The sequence below is a fragment of the Toxotes jaculatrix genome, chromosome 11, assembly GCF_017976425.1.
Source record: "Toxotes jaculatrix isolate fToxJac2 chromosome 11, fToxJac2.pri, whole genome shotgun sequence".
Classification (NCBI taxonomy): domain Eukaryota; kingdom Metazoa; phylum Chordata; class Actinopteri; family Toxotidae; genus Toxotes; species Toxotes jaculatrix.
This window is the reverse complement of record NC_054404.1, coordinates 23,657,123-23,680,786: the sequence shown is the minus strand read 5'-3', so window position 1 is coordinate 23,680,786 and position 23,664 is coordinate 23,657,123. Positions and strand designations below refer to the sequence as shown.

General features: G+C 41.9%; 1 protein-coding gene across 1 annotated transcript in view; it reads left to right on the top strand.

Annotated features, from left to right (window-relative positions):
* The first annotated feature begins 582 nt into the window (after positions 1-582).
* Positions 583-23,664, top strand: part of LOC121189408 (ras and Rab interactor 2-like) — a 43,569-nt gene continuing 20,487 nt past the window's right edge. The window contains exons 1-3 of the mRNA XM_041049511.1: positions 583-783; positions 10,424-10,528; positions 22,095-22,195. Of these exons, the coding sequence (XP_040905445.1) occupies positions 10,469-10,528; positions 22,095-22,195 (161 nt within the window). The 5' untranslated portion in view covers positions 583-783; positions 10,424-10,468. The remainder of the gene's footprint in view (positions 784-10,423; positions 10,529-22,094; positions 22,196-23,664) is intronic.

Below are 23,664 nucleotides of genomic sequence, written 5' to 3'. Positions count from 1 at the left end.
GTCTTAAAATGTACTTTCACTTATTTTAAGAGTAATTTTAGCCCCTCGTGAATCATTTTGCATCCCAGAATGTTGTTATTGCTCTGAACTGGTGGGTACAGCCAGCAGATTTGGAGAGGGACCTATAACCGTTTCCCCGTCGGAACACGTGATCTGCAAGTTAATTCAGAGTTTGTTTTTGTGGCTTTGCAGGGTAAAGGAGGCAGCATGAGATTCAAGCTAGCCAGTTAGGAAGAAAAACTTCGGAAGTAGTGCGCCTTCGCGTTTAAATTAAAAGCATGGATTTTGCCCCCCCCCCCCCCCCCCCCCCCCCCAACGTAATCAATTCTAATAATATTAATATTATAATAATGTTAATAAAACATCCATTCTAATAGTAAATAGGATGTTATGAAGATACCGCTTTGTAGCAAACAGTACAGAAAGGTAACTTGCTCGTTTTGAAATTGCGGTCCAAAAAAAAAAAGTTTCATGTGTTTTATTTTGAAAAGCCCAAACGGAAGTATGTTCTTTTTGCTGTTTCCTTTACACGGAGAGAACAAAGCAGCCAGCTAACAGCTTTCTCAGAAGAGTTTAGGACCATGGAGCGAGCCGGCACGGGACGGATTTTGTTCACTTACTTTACTCACCCAAAAGTATAAGAAATATTTATTCGTTTTAACAACTTACACCGACCGAAGGTAGCGTCGACGCGGAACTATAATGGTATTCACTTTTCCAGCATCTTGTCGGAGCTGTGGAGTTTTCTTCTGCCAAACTGGGATAACACACACTCCCTGAGAGGTAGGTACGGTTGAAGTTAGCTGTCCTTTGTGTTGACATTCTCCGCTACCGTGTCTCCGTCTCCTGTTTATAAAACCTCCAAACTCTAATGTGGAATCAAAATCTCTACAAAACCGAGCCCTTAGCCACGGTGTCAGTATTTGATGTTTCCCCGGTGATAATAAAAGCGCAGATATAGGTGTGCGGAATCCTGCGGGACGTGTTGTACATGTTACGACCACCTGTTGCGCGACGTCAGCGTTTAGCGAACCCCAGTGACAGCGAGTACATACATGTAAAATTTCACATTTTTAAAAATAGGTGTCCCTTTGCTCCCATGTAGAGCGAATTCTGCAATTTATTTTATTTATTTTTTATCTAATTTATTTTTTCATCAATTCGGCAGGTAACTAATGCAACACAAAGCACACAACAGATAGATATATGTAAATGTTTTATTCATTTGGCAATCCCAAGACCAGCGATAGGACATTTAATGTGGTTTAAGCCATCTGAATTACAGCACATTACAATCTGTTTGTAATACATTCCATAACCAGAGCCTACAAGTTTAAGCTTTGATATACAGATACTTTTACTGTAGCCTGGTGTATTCTATAAAACTTTATTACAACTTGCATGGCTGACAGTCTGTAAACATACAGTGTACAACACTTCTTTTCTGGGTTGAAAAGTTGCACAACTTTTCAAACAGGACCCACGCTGGGTGATGATGAATGTAAACTCCCTTTTTTTTAATTAGTGCCACTACTACAGAGGGCTGTTGACAGGGATATAATAAGAAAGATTAGTGGCAATAAACACGAGTTAACAAATGTCTCAGTGTTATTGTAGGGGGTTGAAGGATTAACGACAATAACCAAAGCAATAAGCTTCGAATCTTCATGTCAAGAAAACAAATGACATTATCCCCAGAGCTCTTTCTTTGCATGCCTATTTTTGGACACTGCTGGAACTGTGAATTTCCCTAATTTCTCTAGACTCAGCTGTCTTTTGTCCCCTGAATGTTTCCACCTCACAGACTGGTGTGTCATCTATTGTGTACATGGTAATTAGAGTGGTGTTTAAAAGTTACTGCCAGGCATTTGCAGGGTTCTCGGGCTCTAACCTTACCTATATTTGTGTGTGTGTGTATGAGTGAGTGAGTGAGTGAGTGAGCGAAAAGCATAAAGAAAGACTCAAAAGTATTTCCTGGTACCGGCCAAGACCCTGGGTTTCCAATCTTCTCAGAAATCTGCTAATGTGCTTAGTGTCAGGGCTGAAACAGACTAGTGCGGCCATCTATCTCAGACCCAAGTCACAGGTTAGGAATGCAAGAAGAGCACATTGGCCTGTCTGCCTGGTTTGTTGTCTGACCACCTCTTTATGAATATCAAGCTCACTTTATTAGCTCCGGTGGAGCGACACAGATCATAGATGATCCAGAAAGATATCTTACTGTAAAAATGCCCACATTCAGTGCCAGTCAGTGGTTACAAGAGTGATCATTTATTGCAAATATTAAATGCATGATCGATGCATGTGTAGATACAGTATGATGTCATGAAAGTTTAACTGTGGTCATAGGACGATAAAACTTTGCCTTGAAGTTCCCCATCCCAGATTAGGGATGGTTATGCCAGTGTTTTAGCATGAACATAGGTTCTGACACCTCCTTCAGACCAACACAGTAATACAGGTCAAACCCACATTGACTGGGCAGCCGTACTACAGATACTAGCAGGGAGGTGATACTGAATCTTACATCTTGCTTTATAGTTCTGTAATTTAATGCTGTGGTGTACCAGTGAAGTGTATGGCACTTTACGCCTGTCTTGCTCTGTCTGAGCTAACCACAGCCTCTCGACTCGTTCCTCTGTCGAGCCATAACACTTAGCCTCTGAACGTGGCATCCTTATCTAAACATATGAAGCAAGCCACACGACACAGTGTTGAGAAACGCTCTGGCCCACAGCTGGATTTTCAGTTATTAGCAATGTTACTAATGTCAGTGGGATTTTGACTGAAGTTGTCTTACTTCTGGAACAGAACACAGATGCTCTGGTTTTCACGTTGGCTGTCTATGTAGTAAACATTTTCACTGAGCAAATATTAGTAAAATGGGAGCTTGTTGTCTAATTCAGATGGTCTGACCAATGACCCCTATTTCTGACCAATCATGAAATAAGCAACTTTTACTGAGAGTTGCTGTTAATGATTTTTTTCCCCCAGTGATACAGAAACTAAAATGAATGGACTTGGAACTCTTTGCTGTTTGTGCCTGTGATGCTAGTATTAGCACCATTAAATCATCGTCAAGCATTGCACATTGACTCATGTCGTATCCCCTACGAATGCTTTTACTGTTACAAGAAACACACAAACGGTAATAAGTTGTTGTTACAGCTCAGTATTCTTCCTTCCAGCTGTGGTAGCAGGAAGGATGGGAGTGAATATGAAGGCTTTTTTTTTTTTTTTAACCACAGAACCTGTTTTATAGCACAGAGCTAAAAACTATGTGTGTGTGTGTGTGTGTGTGTGTGTGTGTGTGTGTGTGTGTGTGTGTGTATAAAATGACCTGAAAACTGAGGTTTACCAAAACTGAAAAGCTCATTCATCTCCTCCTGTTGCCACCTTACATACTCCAGATTTCACCTGTCTTTACACAGCGTAGCTTCTTTATAGAGTTTTATTTACTCCGCTTGTTATTATTATTATTTGGTTATTGTTAAGACGTGGCCCGTGTTGTTTTGCCAATCCACAAAAAGCGACCGTTTCTCTACACAACTCCACAACGTAAAGTTTACAAAATACAGTATATATTCAGAGGAATATACGTGGAGCCACATTCTCTGTTTCTCACGCTGTAATCAGTGGGAAATCAGTGGGAGTTTGGGTCTGCGTTTATAAGTCTGTTTCTCAAATGTGCAGAATATCCCCATTTGGCCAGCAGCCACATGGCTGCTGTCAGGAGCTGGCAGCGAGTCTATCACAACAAAACACCTTTAACCGGCCATAAAGCTTTATCCCTTCACCCGTTAAACTTCACACACACACACACACACTGGCCTACACTCATTTTTAGTTGATTGCAGTGGAGTTTATTGAATCGCTTTATTTATGGTGTACATGCAGTTGCAATGCTTATAATCTTAACTTAAAGGTGGTTAATGGAGTTAACTTGATTTCCATGCAGGCAGGGTGTCCCACTATGTGTAGTACAGCACTTTGATGGACGTGGTGTCAACTTTGGCATGAAGTACAGGGTGTGTGTGTGTGTGTGTGTGTAATGTGCAGTGTAAATCCTCTGATAGCTGCCAGTCCTCAGTGGTGAGCGCATGTGTGTATTTACAGAGAGTGTGGCTACAGAGAACTCCCTCTCCTGTCAGTCTAGATATGTGTGTTTGTGCATGTGTGTGATTTCACTGCTGTGTGGTTGGTTGGCCATGGAATTAAACTGCCCTGCACAGCGGGGACACACCCGGTCAACGTAAAAGTGAAATGGAATGCGTTTGGCACACTCTGTGGAGCTAAACATAGGCATTTCATGTCGAAGAAGCTAAATGGCTGTTATCATATCCCTCCAGCTAAATCACGACCAGTAGGAAATCCCGTCAGGCAGGAGAGAAGGGCTCAGGAATGGTGGATGCTGGGACAGGGTCAGGAGGTTCGTTTTCAGAGCTGCTGGTGCCAGCTCAGTACACTGCTTCACAACCTAGCCTGGACTCTCAATTTTTCAATCTGTTATTAGTCATTTTGTGCGCCACAGCAGTGTGGTGTCTTGTTATTGGTGGAGAACATGACCATCCTGAACACATTTTAATGGATCCGTATCGGCTGTATTAAAGCTGATCAAAATCTTTCTGCTCAAATTCCTTTACTCACCGTAGTCTGCTATTCTGTCCTTCTCACCCTGCTACTGTTGAAGCATTGCTCTCCTTCACTGGGCAGCTGGCGTCTGCACTGGTCAAAGATAATTTGTGAGGGGGGAAGACCCTCCACTCTCTAACACAACTATACAGTTAGAATGGACTTTGGTCTTGCTTTAGTTCCAAGAACAGAGTGAGGCGTCTTTTTTTCTAGTGGATCTTGTCACTTCAGTTTCAGGAGTCCCAGTTTCTCAGTTAAACCTTCATTCATAGGAGAGACTTACAAGAAGAACAAAGAAAACAAGAACATCTGAGGACCTCCTCTTGTCAACATGTAGAATAGGCTTTGGAGCTTAGACCCCAGCAGGAAGTAGATCCCCATGGGAAGCGATGGGGTATCTTCTTAGAAGGAGACTTTAGGTTGAAGGGTTTGATTGGCGAGGGCCGGTCACAGCTGAGTTGGTGAAAAGAGCGGAGGAGGGTCACGAATCGCCACGGTTCTGAAATGAAACTGAGAAGACTTTTAAAGTTTGACAGCTTATGAGCGATTGGCTGAAGGTCAGATACATGTAAATAAAAATATCAGACTAGACTCTGAGCAGAGACACAATATTTAAGGACTCAGATCAGGACTGGGGCCAAAAAAAACTTGATCAGGATCTCCCTAGGAATCCTCACTCCCAGTAGTTACTGTTGCTAAGCTTTCTGTTTACTCATGGCTCATATGCAGTTTTCAGTGGCAAAACTTACCATTGAATTTCTTAGTAAACGTCTCTGTGACTTCAAATGACAGGCACACAGGGAAGGACGATAAAAATATTACCACTGATGGGTCAGGAGTGCTCCCAGTGGCTGGTCTGACTATAACAGACAGGTCCACTGTCAATGTGTTTGTGAGAAAGAGAGAGAAAGAGAGAGAGAGAGACAGAGCGAGAGAGCGGGGCATTGAGTGAATCAATGCAGTACGCACTGCACACAACCCCAAGTGTGAGGCCCAAGACCAGGAGGCATTCACCATTCATACAGATTAACACACTAGAGGAAAATATTGCCCCCACACACACACGTTCTGAGTAGATATTTCATAGCGTGATACAGTTTTCTTTCTCAAAGATGTGGCCGATACAAATGCAGTTTAGAGGGGGAGAGCGTAACCCAGGTTATATTCTGTAACTACAATTTACCGATGTTTCATAAACGCCTCACATGCTTATTCTGTGCAAAAAGAAGCCTCAGTCAGTGCAGAGCACGCCGTTATTTTGAAAAGAGTGAGGTAGATGAGCGTTTATCTACCTGGGCCTCCCAAGGTTCTGCATCTGGTATAATTCGGTGTTAAAATGGTCCCTGGCCTTTAGTTTAGTTTAGTGCTTTGATTTTAAATATCCCCGTAACATCTACTTGGAACATGCATGTGTATGTGCGTCATCACAGTCAGGATTATCCAGCAGCAGCTAAGTCGGTACCAGGACCTCAACCACACAGATTCAGATTCTTAGTTTCTTCTCTGAGTCCAGGGAATTTGGCTTGTAGGTTAGAGGAGATGAGTCAGCCATGTAGACGCAGGCATGGCCTCGCTGCTGTTTCTCAACATGTTGTCATGAAAGTTCCAAGAATATGAAAGCACAGGTTTTCTATTTGTTTTGAAGAAGTGTTGTTGATACTAGTTTTCTACAGAAAGGAGAAAAAAAAGAAAGTTGCACCAAACTGTGATTTACTCAACGACGTACCTGTAATTAAAAAATTTCATTCAGTTGAATTTGCTCCACAGTTGAAACTACAAAGAAAATCATGGGACAGTGTAAATATTGCGCCCTGTATGACTGGTGGCTATTTCACTGTGAAGACAACGCAGTGACACACGCAAGCATGAGATTCATTTTCCATTTCCCCTTTTTGTTTTCTGGTCATTTAACTTTGAATGCTTCCTGTGTATTTATAGATGAATGACAAATGAAAGGAATAACTTGAATAAGCATGGAGGAAAATAACAAATGTCACGTGCTGCCATGCTGGTCTGCTGTATGATACAAGAGGTAGCAAAAGTTAAGCAGTAATTTCTGGGATTTGTTCCAGAAACAAGAAAATCTCATACAAAATCTCCTCTGACATTTGTAACTATGCTAATACCTCAAACTACAGCGTTGGAACAGAGCCTTTCTTAGCAGGACGTCAGGTGGTGCTGCGCCATTGTTCGAAGTTTTTAGACAACAGAGATTACATCCAAAAATTAGCTTTAGAAAAGAGCATTGGTGAGTTTTGTGGCTATGGATGAAACCAAATTATGATGAATTGATGATGATGAAATCTCGAAGGTGCTGTAGTGGAGCCGATTTATCTTAGAATATGGAAAGTAAACTCCAGTTTGACACTGTGGGGCCTCCTGAGACAGAATCAAGATGGTTACGATTTAATATTAATATCCATGATACATTTGGGCAAATTGTCAGCATTAAAAGTGTGCTGAATTAGTTGTGAGCAGTTCCTGTTTGCAGACATCTGACAGTGAACTACTTTGATACTGAAGAAAACATACTACTACTACTACTTATTTGGAGCATCTTCCTTCTGTGATTGTATATTCACAGCGGACATCAGAGATAATGATGTACTCAGAAAGTCTAAGTCTAACACTGAATCTTTCGATAAGTGTGTCATGTTTCTGTTTTCAAATTTGAATGAGATGTGACTCTGAGGCGATGTTATGATTTCAGCCGGGTTTTAAGCACCTTGCCTGCCTCCATGAGCCAGAACACCAGCATGAGAATGTCCTTTTCAACTACCACAGCATCTTTGCCTCATGTCTCTCACACGTGAGACGCATGTAAGCAGCAGGCACAGTTGACCGTGATTGTCAATCGTGATGGCAAGATCAGAGACCACAGCTCAGTCAGTATGACTGGGTCAGTTTGTGTTAGACCTCTCCGTGCACCCAGCCTGCATTAAACACATCGCTGCCAGGCTTTGGTGAGCAGATGTCTCTACAGACGAATCTAAACAAGCTGTCGTTCCCTCAGCGGCATCTTGCCACTAATCTTGCACAGTAACACTGTAATGTACAGTATGTATATCTCCTTTTGTCTGTCCAGGAGATCTTGTAGAACCTGTTGCATGTTGGAAATATAGCCATCCACAGCCATTGGAATAAAGGTTATCATCAAAAATGTCCAGTTCTAAGAGGCTGGCTAAAATACACGTCTTCTTCGTCACCTGGAAATTAGACAGAGCAAACCGATTGTGTTGTTGTGATCAGCTGCTCCAACAAAAGTTTAACTTTGGAAAAACAGACTGATCTCTTGCTGGTAAAATATGACTTTACAATTTCATATGTTTCAAGTTTTATCAAATGTTACATTACATCTCTTTACAAAGCAAGAAGTTGCAGTCTCACATCAGTTTTATGGAGGATACCGTCTTAAGGCGGAATAATTTCCACATCCACACAGAGTCTCTGTCTTTTGAGACTATTCCCACCACAGTAATAGAGTGCATTAGATATAAATAGGCTGATGGGACTGTAGGACTGTAGGAATGGAAATTAATTTGATGATACTGACATTTAAAAGCCGTTTTACTGACTTCCAAAGAGAGAAGGAGAGACAGGAAAGGGGGAGAGAGAAAGAGAAACAGCAATCGTGCATGGGATCGTTCCATTTACTGTCATTGTGTTGGGGTGGCAGCTGATGTCAAAGCTTTGATCAGTACGAAACTACATGTATGTGCATGGCTATATGCCACTATGATTAAGTGGGATTTTTTTTTTTTTTTTTTTAGTTAAGTGGCTCTTTAAAATGGCTGCCACTCATCTCTGTAAGTCACATAGTATAAAACATGCAGTCTATAGAAGTCTAGAAGGCTTTTAAGCGTATCACAGGGGAACCGGCAATCTAGTGTTTATTTCTCCTTGACTGACAACCACAGGGACCTTCCTGTTTACCAGGCCCAGACTGTGAATCACTCTCAAGAAAACACACGTCTTTTTCCAACCAAAACAACCCCAAAAGCCCACCCCACTGTTTTGTTTTGACAAGAGGGGCTGGCCTAGCAGAGCCCCAGTAGAGGTGTGAGGAGGAAAGGGGTTGTGAGAGAGAGAGAGAGAGAGAGAGAGAGAGAGAGAGAGAGAGAGAGAGAGAGAGAGAGAGAGAGAGAGAGAGAAACCCCCAGCAGGGTTTTATACCTTCTGTCACTTTGCAGCTTCTTTTACTTTCCAGGAAATAGACTTGTTCCCTCTCTGTTCCTCAATCTTGCATTCACACACATGCCAGTAAAAAAAACATGGAAATCTAATCCAGGCTTTTGTAAACAGTTTTTTTTTACCAATAGCTAGAGGCCTTTTCTGATAGTGAACACACCCAGTGTAACCGTGTCCCCAGCAGGATAGGAAGTCTTCAAAGCAGTATTGAGGCCATGTCACAGCACAGCTATTTGTTGGAGTCCAAACTAATGAAGTCAAACCAGTTCAGAAAGCAGAAAGTCGTTTGGGGAGAGGTTATCAGCCACTTTGTGATCATCTCACTAGCACTTAGGTTGCCCAGATGTTCTTTAACTCAGACACATCTTTCAGGTCCTCTTTTTGAGAGGGGGCACTCTTGGCATATGTTGGACATATCATTCTTCCACCGGGGGGGGTGATCTTCTTCCAGCTGGACATGCTCAGAAAACCTCCAGAGGGAGGTGTCGACTCACCCCGATCAGATGCCCATGTGCTTCCTTTTGACGTGAAGAACAGATGTTAAGTTCTGACTTTGTTCGGGGTGTTGGAGCTCTTTACCTGACTCTGAACTTATTTCTCTGCTAATGACAAAAAAAACATTACAGATTTCTGGTGGCTGTAGGATTGATGCCGCAGTGTTTCATCAGAGTGTGACCTCCAGCCTGCACAAGGGACAGTTTGCAGCTGAGTGTCATCCATTACCTGTAAGCAAACTGATGTGAATGCTAGCCTACGCATGTGTATTGAAGGTGTATATATTAATAGCACATAGCCGGCTCTGGGGTCAAAAACATTTCGTCAGTAACTGAACAGCAAATGTTTTTTGTCCAGCAGGTTTTTCTCTCTCAGATGAGTCATATAGCACACACTCCATACTGTCCCACAGTTTCCACGAGATTCATGCTTTCACCGCAGTCCTCTGTCCAAGCACTGTTGTTGCAGTGTTTGTAGGTAAGATTGTGTGTCAGTAGGACGGATGCTGGTGGTGTGTCTTAAAAGGTGGGGGTTGCATGCCTCAACACAGCTGGCTCAAATCAGCTGGCTGCAACAGGATTCACCACAACATCTGGGCCAAGCGTGCCTGTTTGCCTGTGTGTGTGTGTGTGTGTGTGTGTGTGTGTGTGTGTGTGTGTGTGTGTGTTCTAATCACGCAAAATCCATTTCTGAGGAAGACCAAAGAATGCTTGCTGCTGTGAATAAGTTGGATCTATTAGTTGTTGAATGTGATTTATTTAACACTGACATTTTTCTGATTCATTCCCTGTTGCAGAACCTCTAGCGTGGCTGTAGACCTTAAACCTAAATAAACAGAAATAAAAGGAGGGAAACTAGATCTTAGAGGGATAAAAATATTACATGTGGCTTAACTTCAGTGGAAGCAGCAGGAGTAGTTTCACCTCATGGATTTAGTTGCTCTTCTGGAGCTATTGATCATGTCACATGATCTTTTTTTTTTCCTGAGTTAGCTGAGTCTGAAGCTTTGAGTTGCTCATAAACCACTTTTGTCTTTATAAATCTAAGTTTCCATCATTTGTGTTTGTTTTTAATGTCACGCTCTAACGTTGTTTTTTTGCTTTCACAGACAGTTCATCAGACGGTGACAGAGGGAGAAGACTCTGCCATCATCATGTCCACCAGTACTGTCAGTCAACCCTGCAAGCAGGAGAGGAAGGGCAGTTTCTTCAAGGTACGTGTCACTCAGAGTAATCTGAGACACTCTCTCTGTGTTGGACATCATGTTTTTTTTTTGTTTTTACATACAGAACCTAGCTTACATTGAGATCCTGGACAAGGCTAAAGACCCTCTGGCACCAGGGAGGGAGACTTGTTGGGGTGGGGGGTGGGGGGTGGGGGGTGGGAGGGGGGGGGGGGGGGGGGGCAGAAAACCTTCTAGTTAGAGGCTAAATTCACATAGTTAAAGAGAGGGAGAAGAAAAGTGGAGCTGGCCTGAGTATAGCTCTGTGGTTTGTTTTCCTGTTAGGCTTGTCGTCTCTGTTTTTGTCTCTTTTCCTGGATTGTGTAAGAGGTTTTGTCAGTAAGGAGGATGTAGAAGTGAGCGTCAGACTCATCAGGCAAAGCGAAACTAGACTCTCATCAAATATTCCCACTTTACCAATTCAAGAAACTCTCAGTTTGCTGGAATCCAATATTTATAGTTTATTCATTTGCGCAAGTGTTATAAACAAAAAAAAACTAAACGGTTAACAGGATTTGACTGAAAACATCTATTAAATGATTGAGATACCAAAATAGGCCAATACATACATCTGTACATGGGAATACATTTAAAATTCACATTTATATTGGGAATAAAAAGAACATTAAATTCATGAAGAAGTGGGGCTGAGTGTTCAGTCCGGCTACTAAATGTAAAATATCATGATCTACAGTGTCAACAGCAAAAAGAAGTTATTATGATCCATATATGTCCAAAACTTTACTAGTGTGTATGTCCAAAACTGTGTCTTACTGTAAATCAATCTTTCAAGTATTTTTCAAAAACATGGAGGGATGGCATGATCTCTGATCCCCAGGTTTAAAAAGAGGGACCACTTTCACAAGTTTTTTTTAAATTTTATTTTATTATTTTTTATTTGATCTATTCTTATAAATGGACAGACTCAAGGTTTTATGTGTAGTTTGTTCCTTTTGATGGCTGTTTTTCACAGGCCTGTCGTAAACCAGGGTTTATTACATCTGTTCATTGATGTTCCAGGAATTTTATCTAAATGAAAACATTCATTGATTGAAAAGGTCACTGAAGCCATAAAGAACGAAGAATGAATTCAATGAATGAATTGTATGATAATTCAATACATGAATCAGTGAAAAGTCAATCAGCATCATTACATTCAGAGATGAAAACAAGGTGCTTAATGTGCTATTTGTTGTGTAACTAAATCAGTGCACCATCACCAGTTTGTGTCCTCTGACACCTAAAAAGCTCCAAATGTTTAAATGATTTTACAGAGTACACTGCGTTCCAAATTATTATGCAAATTGTATGTAAATGTCAAAAAGATAAATTGGTTGACTGTATTGTGCCTCGGCTCTTTGGATCACTGAAATCAATCTCAGACACCTGTGATAATTAGTTTGCCAGGTGAGCCCAATTAAAGGAAAAACTACTGAAGAAGGACAGACCAACATTTTCGAGCAATATGGGAAAGAAAAAGGATCTCTCTGCTGCTGAAAAGCGTGAAATAGATGAATGCCTTGGACAAGGTATGAAAACTTTGGATATTTCACGAAAACTTAATCGTGATCATCGTACTATTAAGAGATTGTGGCTCATTCAGAGCACACACGGGTTCGCGCAGATAAAGGTACAATGAGGAAGGTTTCTGCCAGACAAATACATCGGATTAAGAGAGCAGCTGCTAAAATGCCATTACAAAGCAGCAAACAGGTATTTGAAGCCGCTGGTGCCTCTGGAGTCCCGCGAACATCAAGGTGTAGGATCCTCCAGAGGCTTGCAGTTATGCATAAACCTTCTATTCGGCCACCCCTAAACAATGCTCACAAGCAGAAACGGCTGCACTGGGCCAGGAGATACATGAAGACTAATTTTCAAACAGTCTTGTTTACTGATGATTCACTTAGGCGTCAGTTACGATTAAGCAGCCTAAGGAGCAAGATACTTTTTTGACGGTACGATTGAATCTTGTAACTTTGTTTTTTGCTTTTTTAAGTAAAGTTTTTTTTTGGAACATTGTTACCTGGTCGGAAGATTCATTACCAGTCATACTTATTGCTGAAGGTTTGCTTAATAGTAGCGGTAAAGAAGATTAGTGGACAGATTGCCGCTACATGTGAGTCAAAAATCTCTGCTCTCGACGGAAAGAAGAACAGACTAACGTGGATTAAAGCTGTTTCTGAATGGATGAGGATTAAAACCCAAGCCCTCATAACGAAAGAAAGTAAGCCTGTGGATGCTTTGCAACAAGTTTCAACGACTTTTTTTAATGACCTTGTTAATTGGATGTCAGAGACGCGCATCGCATAAATGGCGAACACATTGCCTTGACGTGGACCTGGCACATTGGCACAGCCTTTACCAGACACACATCAGGTCAAGCCACCTGGCAGCAGCCACCCACAGGCAGCTCACAATGATGAAGGACTTGTTCGTAGCTGTGAGCATATGTCACCTGACAGAGGCTACCTCGAGGCCAGAAAGTTGCTCCAGAGGCAATATGGAGACGAGCTGAAGATTGCAAATGCATACACCGTGTCCCAAAAGTTCGTGCACCACAGAAAAAGTCAACTCAGATTGTGAATATTCAACAGAATGCATTTATTCAAAAGCCAGTGTATCCCCCCCGCATCTTAATTTCTGCCCTCAGCCTGTCAGGCATAGAATGCAATAAGTTCTTTAGAAAGAAAGGCTCAATGTTGCCCCACTCCCGCACAGCGCTCACATTGAGCTGCTTCATGGTGGTAGGAGGTGGGCTGTGGAAGACCCGACTGTTCAGGATATCCCAGCAGTTCTCAATCGGGTTGAGGTCCGGGGAGTTGAGTGGCCATTCCTCTTTGTGCAGAAATCCAGTAAGCTGTTCAGAACACCACTGCTGAGTTGTACGAGCAGTATGTGCGGGGGCACCATCTTGCATGAAGACCATTTCCGCACGCCTGTTCAACATCTTCCTAGCTGTGATGGGGCCCAATTTCTTCTTTCTGGTGAGTATGGGAAGTAGCACTGACTGGAGAATGTTCTTAACATAATACTCAGCGTTGATGGTGGTGCACTGGGGTACAACATGCAGCTCAGACAGCCCGGAAGATGACATCGCCCCCCAGACCATGCAATGGGCACTGAACTTGACCTGTTCAGAAGATGGTACTTCCATTCTATTGTCAGTGTAAATGCAGTCATTTTGGCTGTTGGGAGTTGGAAATAAGTAGAGAGGGCACTCATCAGAGAAAACCCAGTTTTCCCAGTCTCTTGGGGTCATTTTAGTGTACTTCTTTGCAAAAGCAAGCCGCTTCTCCTTTTGTAGTTTGGTAAGGCGAGGAATCCGCTGTCTTCTGTATGCTCTCAGATCCAGTTTCTCAGTCAGAAAACGATGGATGGTACTCTTCCCCAAGATTCTTCAGTCTTTGACTGAGTTTGTGGCAGGATTGGTATCTCTTTCCCTTGGCCTTGCAGATGAGGTCCTTGGCCCTCAAACTCAGAACTGAGGGGCGACCTGCACGGGGCATGTCTTCAAGGGAGTCACAACTCTGGTATCTCTGCCACCACTTCTTCACCCATCGTATGCTTCTGCCAAGGTCCTGAGCTACCTCCCTCACAACACCTGGCTGACCTGGTGCAACCCATTTTGGAGACAAACGGACAAAAATGCTGCCCATTGGGGTGCACGAACTTTTGGGACACGGTGTATGTGTCGTGTGATCAAGAGTCAAGTGGAAACACTGGGGCTGGAGGGGAAGAATGTGTGCTTGCTGTTGTACCAGTTAAAGTGAAGTCCAAGAAGAGTGAGAGATATGTGGAAACATATGCCTTCATAGATCCTGGCAGCGCTGCAACATTCTGCACTGAAGACATTCAGAGAAAACTAAATCTTAAAGGAAAGAGTACCCAGTTTCTTCTTGACACAATGGCACAAGACAACTCTGAAAGTCACAAGTTAATGAAAAGTGTTGTTCTTTCAGATCTTGAGGTATGTGGTCTTGAAGATGGTAAATACATTGAGCTGCCAAAGGTGTTTACACACAACCACATCCCAGTAAAGAAAGAAAATATCCCATGACAAGAAGACATTGCACACTGGCAGTATCTGAAAGAAGTACGCCTGCCTCATATTCAAGCAGAAGTGGGAATGCTTATTGGTGCCAATGTACCAAAAGCCATTGAGCCATGGCAAGTCATAAACAGTGAAAGAAAAGGGCCAAATGCAGTTAAAACCGCTCTTGGATGGGTGATCAATGGACCTCTCAGAAAAGATGATGCCCTACAAGCAGACGATGGTAAGCTGCAGAGCTACACAGCTAATCGTGTTCAAATGAGGGAATTAGAAGAACTGTTAGTGAAACAGTACAACACAGATTTCCCAGAACGAAGCTGTGAACAAAAGGATGAAATGTCTCAGGATGATCACATGTTTATGCACCAGGTTTCAAGCTCAGCCAAGGTAGTTGATGGGCATTACAACCTGCTTTTGCCCCTGAGAAATGTGAACATTAAAATGCCAAACAATCGCTGCATGGCACAGCAGCGGATTGACACTCTCAAAAGAAAGTTCAAGAGAAACCCAGACTTTCATAAAGACTACATAGTGTTCATGAAAGGCATAATTGAAAACGGCTATGCTGAGAAAATACCAGCTGAGCAACTCAGTTGCAGTGACGGCCGCGTGTGGTACATCCCTCACCACGGTGTGTACCATCCCAAGAAAAAAAAGATAAGAGTAGTCTTTGACTGCAGGGCCACATACCAGGGTATCTCCCTAAATGAGCAGTTGCTCCCAGGACCGGACCTCACTAAAAACCTCATTGGTGTCCTGCTGAGGTTTAGAGAGCATCCAGTGGTGCTGATGGCGGATGTGGACTCCATGTTCTATCAGGTTAGGGTCCCGGAGGAAGACATAGACCTGCTGCGGTTTCTGTGGTGGCCAGAAGGCAATCTAAACAACAATGTGGAAGAATACAGAATGAAGGTACACCTTTTCGGTGCTACATCTTCACCCCCTACGCTCTGAGAAGAACTGCGGAGGATGGAGCAAGGTTTGTGAGTGCTGAGGCCGTTGACACTGTGTTAAGACACTTTTATGTCGATGATTGTTTAAAAGCAGTTGAAACAAGTGAACAGGCAGTCAGACTGGTACAAGAACTCACAGACTTATGCACCAGAGGAGGTTTTCACCTGACCAAGTGGGTGAGTAACAGCAAGACAGTCTTGTTGTCTATTCCAGATAATGAGAAAGCACCTGCAGTTAAAGACCTGGATTTAAGCCACAACACACTTCCAATGGAACGTGCACTTGGCGTGCAGTGGTGCACAGATAAATATGCAAAGTAAGCCTGTCACCAGACGTGGCATCTTGTCCACAGTAAGTTCTGTCTTTGACCCCCTTGGTTTTTTGGCGCCACTCATATTACCAGCAAAACTCATCTTGCGCGATTTGTGCAAAAAGAAACATGGCTGGGATGAAGTGATTGACAATGGACATGCAAAAATCAAGAGTGATACCTCTGAAACATGTAATATGTTACCGAGACTGGAACTGACAGGTAGCAGTCGTTGCTGTCAAAATGGACAGAATGCTCAGACAGGAACTTACGGTCCAGTTACAGGAATCAGTCTTCTGGAGTGATAGCACTACAGTACTTGGATATCTTTCAAATGAAAGTGCTCGCTTCAAAACCTTTGTGGCGAACAGAGTCATCACCATAAGGGACCATTCTCATCCCACTCAATGGCCCTATGTCCACTCGGCACTAAATCCTGCGGATCAAGCTTCTCGAGGGGTCAAAGTGAAGAAGTTCATGCAGAACAAAGTCTGGATACATGGCCCAGCTTTCCTGCTGAAACCTGAAGATGAGTGGCCTAAACAGCTGGATGAGAAAGACTTGTCAATAGAAGGAGACCCAGAAGTCAAAACGTGCGCTAGAGTCGTCATGACCAGCACAACTGAGAGCTTGTACACTGTCAACAAGCTTGTTGCTTTCTACTCAAACTGGCAACGACTAAAGAAGGCATTCACATGGTTTCTCAGACTGAAAGACACACTAATACTACTAAAAGACAAGAGAAAGGAGCTCAAAGCTACTGTCAGTCAGTCTGAAAACAACTCAGAAAAACAAAACAGGCTCATTGCAGAGCACATGTCGAAATTCAAATCAACAATTCCACAGCCTGCGTTATCACTGGAAACAGAGCTCATACGGCAAAGTCAGACGCAGGATTTCTCAGAGGAGATCTGTGCTTTACGAGAAAGGGCTCCAATCAAGAAAAAAAGTCAGATCCACAGACTGGACACTATATTGCAGGATGGTATACTAAGAGTTGGAGGAAGGCTTAATAAGGCTTCAATGCCACAAGAGGCTAAACATCCAGCCCTCCTCTCTAAGCAGTCACCTATAGCCAACCTCATACTGCAGCACATCCACCAGGAAGTTGGACATTGTGGTCGCAACTATATGCTGTCAGTGCTGTGACAAAAGTATTGGATCCCTCAAGTTGCTTATGAAAACCTAACCCTACATCCCACCAGTCTTTGACAAGAACGATCAATATGCACGACGGCGATGGAAACAAGTACAGTATATTGCCAATCTATTTTGGACCAGATGGACAAGAGAATATTTGCCACTCCTTCAGGAGAGACAGAAGTGGCACACACCACAGAGGAACTTCTCGCCAGGAGATATTGTACTGATAGTGGACAAATCTGCCCCTCACAACTCCTGGAATATTGGTCAAGTGATAAAGACATTGCCAGACTCTAGTGGTACTGTGAGGCGAGTCAGCGTGAGGACTAAGACTAACAAACTGGACAGACCTATAAACAAACTGTGTCTGCTGAAACGTGATGTGAACAGTTTGATTATGTCAGTACGAGTGTCTACATGTAATATACATGTAACAGTTTAATAGATGTTATGTTGAATGTTATGGGCATAAAAGGAGAGAAACTCATGGTGTGGCCCCCATCCTCCCCTGACCTCAACCCTACTGAGAACCTTTGGAGCATCCTCAAGCAAAATATCTGTGAGGGTGGGAGGCAGTTCACATCCAAACAGCAGCTCTGGGAGGCCATCCTGACATCCTGCAAAGAAATTCAAGCAGAAACTCCCCAGAAACTCACAAGTTCAATGGATGCAAGAATTGTGAAGCTGCTATCAAATAAAGGGTCCTATGTTAAAATGTAACTTTCAGTTCTTTATAGTCTATAAAATGTTTTGAAACTCTGTTGTGCATAATAATTTGGAACAGTGCATTTTAAGTTCTTTATTTTTGAAAAAAATAGTTATGATTGGGAGGTTTGTTCAATAACAGTCAATTTATACTCTGACATGAAAATTATGCTGACTTTCATTTGCATCGACTGAATAGAAAAATCATAGAAAAATATCATTTGCATAATCATTTGGAACGCGGTGTATGTTAAAGAATTGATTTACTTCCAATTGGTCACACGATAGTGACTCTAACCTCAGAGAGCAGAAGAAATTAGACTCAGTTTAAAGGCTCTGTTTGGATTCCTGCTGATTTACATGAATTTTATTTTAAACATTTAGACAGACATGGTGAACGTTTTCTCGCTAAAACATGGGTACTTAGACAGTTCCTTAGTATTCTGTGGTTGCTTTGAGGGTGGGTGGACAGTGAAATTGTCATACCACAGAGATGCAGCATTTCCTCACCCTTTCACTCGCTGCTTTCATGGCTGGTACAAGTTTCTTTCACTTTTGACGGACAGTTTCTGCAGAAGTCTTTATTGATTTAAAAAAAAAAAACTTTTGGGCCTCTGTTACACATGCAATAACAATATTTTTTGTTCAATGACAAAAACAATTCATTTATTTATTTATTTATTTATTTATTGGGGGATGGGGGAAATGCCGTTATACATTCAGGACTCAGCCTCAGCTCTGTGTAATTAGTGTGTTTTCTGTATAACACTGATTGCATGACAAGTTGCGTCAGGATGTGATTCAGCCCAGATGAAATGGACACATACGCTCAGATTATTAGGAACACTCAGCTAAAACTAATACAGTCTATTCTACTGTTTCCATGACAACTGTTATTCAAAGGATTCAAAGGATTCAAAGGCTTTTTTATTGTCATTTCACCATATGTCAGACATACAGGGGAATCGAAATGTTGTTTCTTCTCTCAACAATGTGCATTGTGCAATATAAATAAACAATTTAAACAAAAACCAGCTAAATAAACTTTCACTACAATATAAATATATAGTAAAGAAATATATGGAAAACACACACACACACACACACATAGATATATATATATATATATATCAGTGTTTGTTGAAATTGTGTTAAAGAGGTGTGATCATTTTGGAGGCAGCAGTTTGTGGTGCTGTTGAACTGTGATGTGTTATACATGCTGACAGGTTGTTTAGCCTAGCCTTACTGATTTGAGTGGGGTGGACAAAATAATAGGAACACCTGTCAACTTACACAGAACTTACCACAGAATACATCTTCCTCAATGATCACACAGCATTAGCAAGGTGTAGGAGCTAGATTTGACTAACCCAGGGAAATGAATCTCACGTAGTAGAACATCCTCTCGTTGCACCGTGTTATAGAGTTATGGATGTGGAGACAGTGTATAAGCGGGTGCAGTTTCCCAGCCTCTTTCTTATTCTCCCCTCTCTGGCATCAGTCCACTCCCAATGCTCACATACTTTCCTCATGACGTCTGAAGGAGGATTTTGTCAGTTAAAGGTGGTTTTACTGCATACAACGCGGGAACTCGACCCAGTGGAATTTTTCTGCAGTGTATAAGGCGCTGTATACCGTTCAGTGTTATCTGCGGTCTCCTTGCTAAATATGTCCTCAGGAAATTACAGTTTCCTTGTGAGAGACACCATGCATTTCAGCAACAGCTCAATATCTGAGGCATTCATCTCAAACATTCAGGTTTTCATTTAGTATTTCAGATATTTTAGCAGATGAACAATACAATAAAACCGTTTTTTCTGTATGTGAGTATGGTCATGCCAGGAAATCTAAATGAATTTAAGATAAAGTTAAAATCCAAGTCCACTTGAAATCTAATCATCCCCTGAGGTGGAGGCCATATGCCTGCTGAAAAAAAAAAGCAAACTCGGTGCCCAGTGTCCAGCGTTTGATGCTGTGAACTGTGATTTTTGGCAAAGCAGATGAGTCAGAATTTGGGACTTCCTTTCAAACAGCTGAGCTAATTGTTTCCTCGCTCTGTTTAAACGGCTGGCATGATGTTACTCAACAGAAACATGTCTCAACTAGACAGATAGCTCGGAAATGAAACACAAAACTTCGATTCCAGCGTCACACTTAAAAGAATCGTGGTCAGTCTAACTTCCATGAAAAAGAAATGCATGCAGTATTCCACTGAAACAAATCTGCCACAGGCTGGTACTGAAATGTCTCAGAGAAAGATCTTCTGAAGTTTCTTGTTAAATTATTTAGAAGTGAAAGAAAAAAAGTTTTAAAAAAGAAGTTAGACAACTTTACATTTTGAAAATGACACTTTTTAAAATAGGTGCTGGGTCAGACCAGGGTGTCATGAGTTTTCCTGAGTTGGTGTGTGTCTGTTGCTTGTACCATGTGAAGACCCATCCTTTCATGTGTGCAGTGCACATCAGTGTCTTGTGAGGGATTGTGTGAGCAGCTGGCTGACTAAGAGACTGAATCAAAGTCAACTTGTAGTCTTTTGAGTAGTTTTTAAAAAGGCGGGCTCGGAGCCTGTGGAGGAGCAAAGGGTATTCAATGCACTGATTCAGCTTGGCTTCAATAGAACCAACACCCCCTGTGATAGCAGTTAGCGCTGAAGAAAAAAACACAAACAGCCCAACCCAGCATGAAATGGAGACCTCTGCTGGAAAATGGTGCTTGGATTTATCACAGTGCCCAAGCAATATTGATGAGTTTTGATATTTGATATGGGCGGCCGATTGTGTTGCACTACAGTAGTTCAACATACCTGTCTGTATTTTTTAATCTTAACCTAAACAGGAGAACCTCTGTGAGAGTCAAAGTTTCTTGATGGTGTGTTATCATTAAAGCTGTATAATCAGGATTTTAAGTTTAATTTAAAGGAACAGACGTTTTGGAAAGATGATTATTCAGATTATTTAGATGAGAAGACAAGAATTGTTGTCATGGTTACAACAGGTCTCCGGAAAGTCACTGCATGACCTTGCACCACTAACAGCAATAAAAACCACAATTTGTCATTTTTAGACTTTTTATGGTCCTGTCTGACTTTGAATGGATTTAATAAAGAAGACGTGATATGTTTATGACCTTCAGATGTGCTGGTTGGCAGGTTTTGCCCACTTGCAACAAGATGGGTTTCAAATTGGTTTGGTACTTTTTGCTTAATCCTGCTGACAAATCAACAAACAAACAAACAGACATGGGTAAAAAAAAACAAAAAAAACAAAAAACCTCCGTGGCGAAGGTAAAAATGTAAGCTATTGTAAATATGGGCTGAAAGTGACCATTGTACAGAGGCAGCCATTAAAATAAAAATGCTAGCTTACTTATTTTGATTCTGTGGCACACTTGGCAAAACCATGCTAAATTATCTCTGTGTGTTTTTATTTGTTTGTTTAATATGTATTAAAAATCTTTACTCTGCCACAGACACTGGTGCTCTACACTTAAATACGTGAGTATACAGTCAAAAAAATCACTATAAAAATTCAACCTTTTGAATGATAAGCTTATATTATGCCTGATATTAGGGCTGCCATTACCTGTATAACATCTGCACAGCAATATAAAATTTTATGTTGGCCGTGTAAAAGAGGATGTATTCAGGGGTGGTGAGCTGGCCAGACTGCACACTCTAAGGGAGTGGTGTCTGAATGTGGCACTTCCTTGTGTTCACCGACACAACCATTTGGTTGTTAAAGGTGTTATTCAGCACACAACCAGCTTAAAGAACAGCTAAAACCAGGCAGATTTTTTTTTTTTTTTTTTTTAGATGTGTTCGGAAATGAAGCCATTTGCAAGGGCTTGGTTTAAAATGATTGTAATGCAAATAAACCTTTGCCCAAGCTACTTTTGTGTGATAAAACATTACAGAGCAGTTCTGCTGTAGCGTCACACACTGCGCTCTGTGAGGTTGATGCGACCGGTGATGGCCTGTGATTTCTGTCACAGTTATGTATGTCCCCTGGGGTGAACTGTTTAGTATGTCGAGTTTCATTCACAGACAGACTTTTACACATTGTTTCCTCCGAGTGTTCCTCTTTAGAAACTCTGGTTGGTCAATGGGAAGTGGTTAGGCTGGGGACAGATTGTCTTACTCACACATACACACACCCACAGCCACACACCCACACCCACACACACACACACACACACACACACACACACACACATAAACAACTTCAAACTTGCAGAAATGAGAAACATTTCACACCAAAATAAAAACAACAGTAAAAACAGCTGAACACACTCTTTGAAATTGAAAACACCAGTATAAAATATGTGTATTTGTTCAGTGCAAACTGATCTCTAACCTGTTATCGATTTCCTGAGCCACTGTGTCTGTGTCTTTGCAGCTGATTGACTCGTTTGCCTGGGAGATCTGCACATTGAAGAAAGAGATGGGGAAAAAGACTGAGCCTGCAGAAGGAGACCTCAAGACAGATGCACTGCTTGGGTGAGTTTACACTGTGCCTGTGTATAGAACAGTTTGACTGTGTATGTGTGGATGCAGGTACTCTTCTGCACCAAAGCCAGTGTTGTTTCATTTAATGTGGTGCAGTTCCTCATGGCTATCAGCAGATGGCGCTCTTGATAGGCCTTTATGATGTTTTGTGCAGTGTTGAGTGTGTGTGTTTGACCTGATGATCAGATACTGACACAAAGCCATGTCAGGATTCAGCAGATAGCCTGGCTCTCGTGTGTGTGTGTGTGTGTGTGTGCGTGTGTGTGTGTGTGTGTGTGTGTGTGTGTGTGTGTGTGTGTGTGTGTGTGTGTGTGTGTGTGTGTGTGTGTGTGTGTGTGTGCGTGTGTGTTGATCAACATCTTCACCTTGCAGGAAAACTTGATTCCAGACAAACCACTGATACTAACGCAATAGCAGCTCAGCTATGAAGAGAAGAGTCATCAAGTAATTTCAGGTTAAAGTTACATCATGCCCAGGCTACCTTTGTTACCCCTCTGGTGATTAATTCCTGTTTTAAGACACAGTTTCTGCGGAATTGGGAAAGTACCTGTGAAGTATCCAGGAAGTGTGACGCTGAATGAATTTCAGTTGGTTATCAACTTTGGAATTATTTATAGTAAGGTCACTGAATTAGTCATGTTTGCGTCTCTTGCTGTTCCTACACATTTTAAAGTTCATGCATGTGTGTCTGTGTGTGTGTGTCAGGGGTGGAGAGCAGTCATGTTAGTACTTGCTGGTGGGGTGATAAGAACTGACTATTACTGGCTGTAGATTAGAGGTACATTTATAGACTTCTGCTCTGCTGCAGTTCAGAGGGAAATGTTTAGGTAAAGATGTTTTAAAGTACTACACATTGTTAAAAGACTTAACAAGTGGTTTCCAACCTTTTTGGGTAATGACATGTCACAAAAAGCAGTGTGTGGTCGGGGTCGCACCTTCAGATGTCTGAGTTTTCAACAGCTCCACCAAACCCCTCTAAACTTCTCCCCCATGGTTTCATTTCAACAAACATTCAAACGATCCAGCATCTCACCAAAAATCTAACGTTTAGACAAAGAGTCCAAAAACTGAAAACAGATCTGTGAATCAGATTTCTTCTGACCTCTCACATCAATCATCTCAGGACTCCTCAGATTTATCAGGTGTCCCTGCGTGTAAAACTATATATAAAGTGGTTCAAACTAGCTCCAGCTCCAGCAGCTACAATAACATGCTGCTAACGAACTGATGCTTCAGTGTTAATCATCTAATCATGTCATATATATAAAAAAAGGGGACCAAAAAAAGCCTTTAAATTAACTGCTTTAACTGCATTTTACTGCTAATACTTGCGTGTTTTTACTTAAGTTGGATTTTTCATGCAGGACTTTTACTTTTCATGGAGTATTTTTACATTGCTGTAAAAGATCTGAATACTTTTTTCACCACTGGTTGTAGGCCTGTGTATACACTACCAGTCA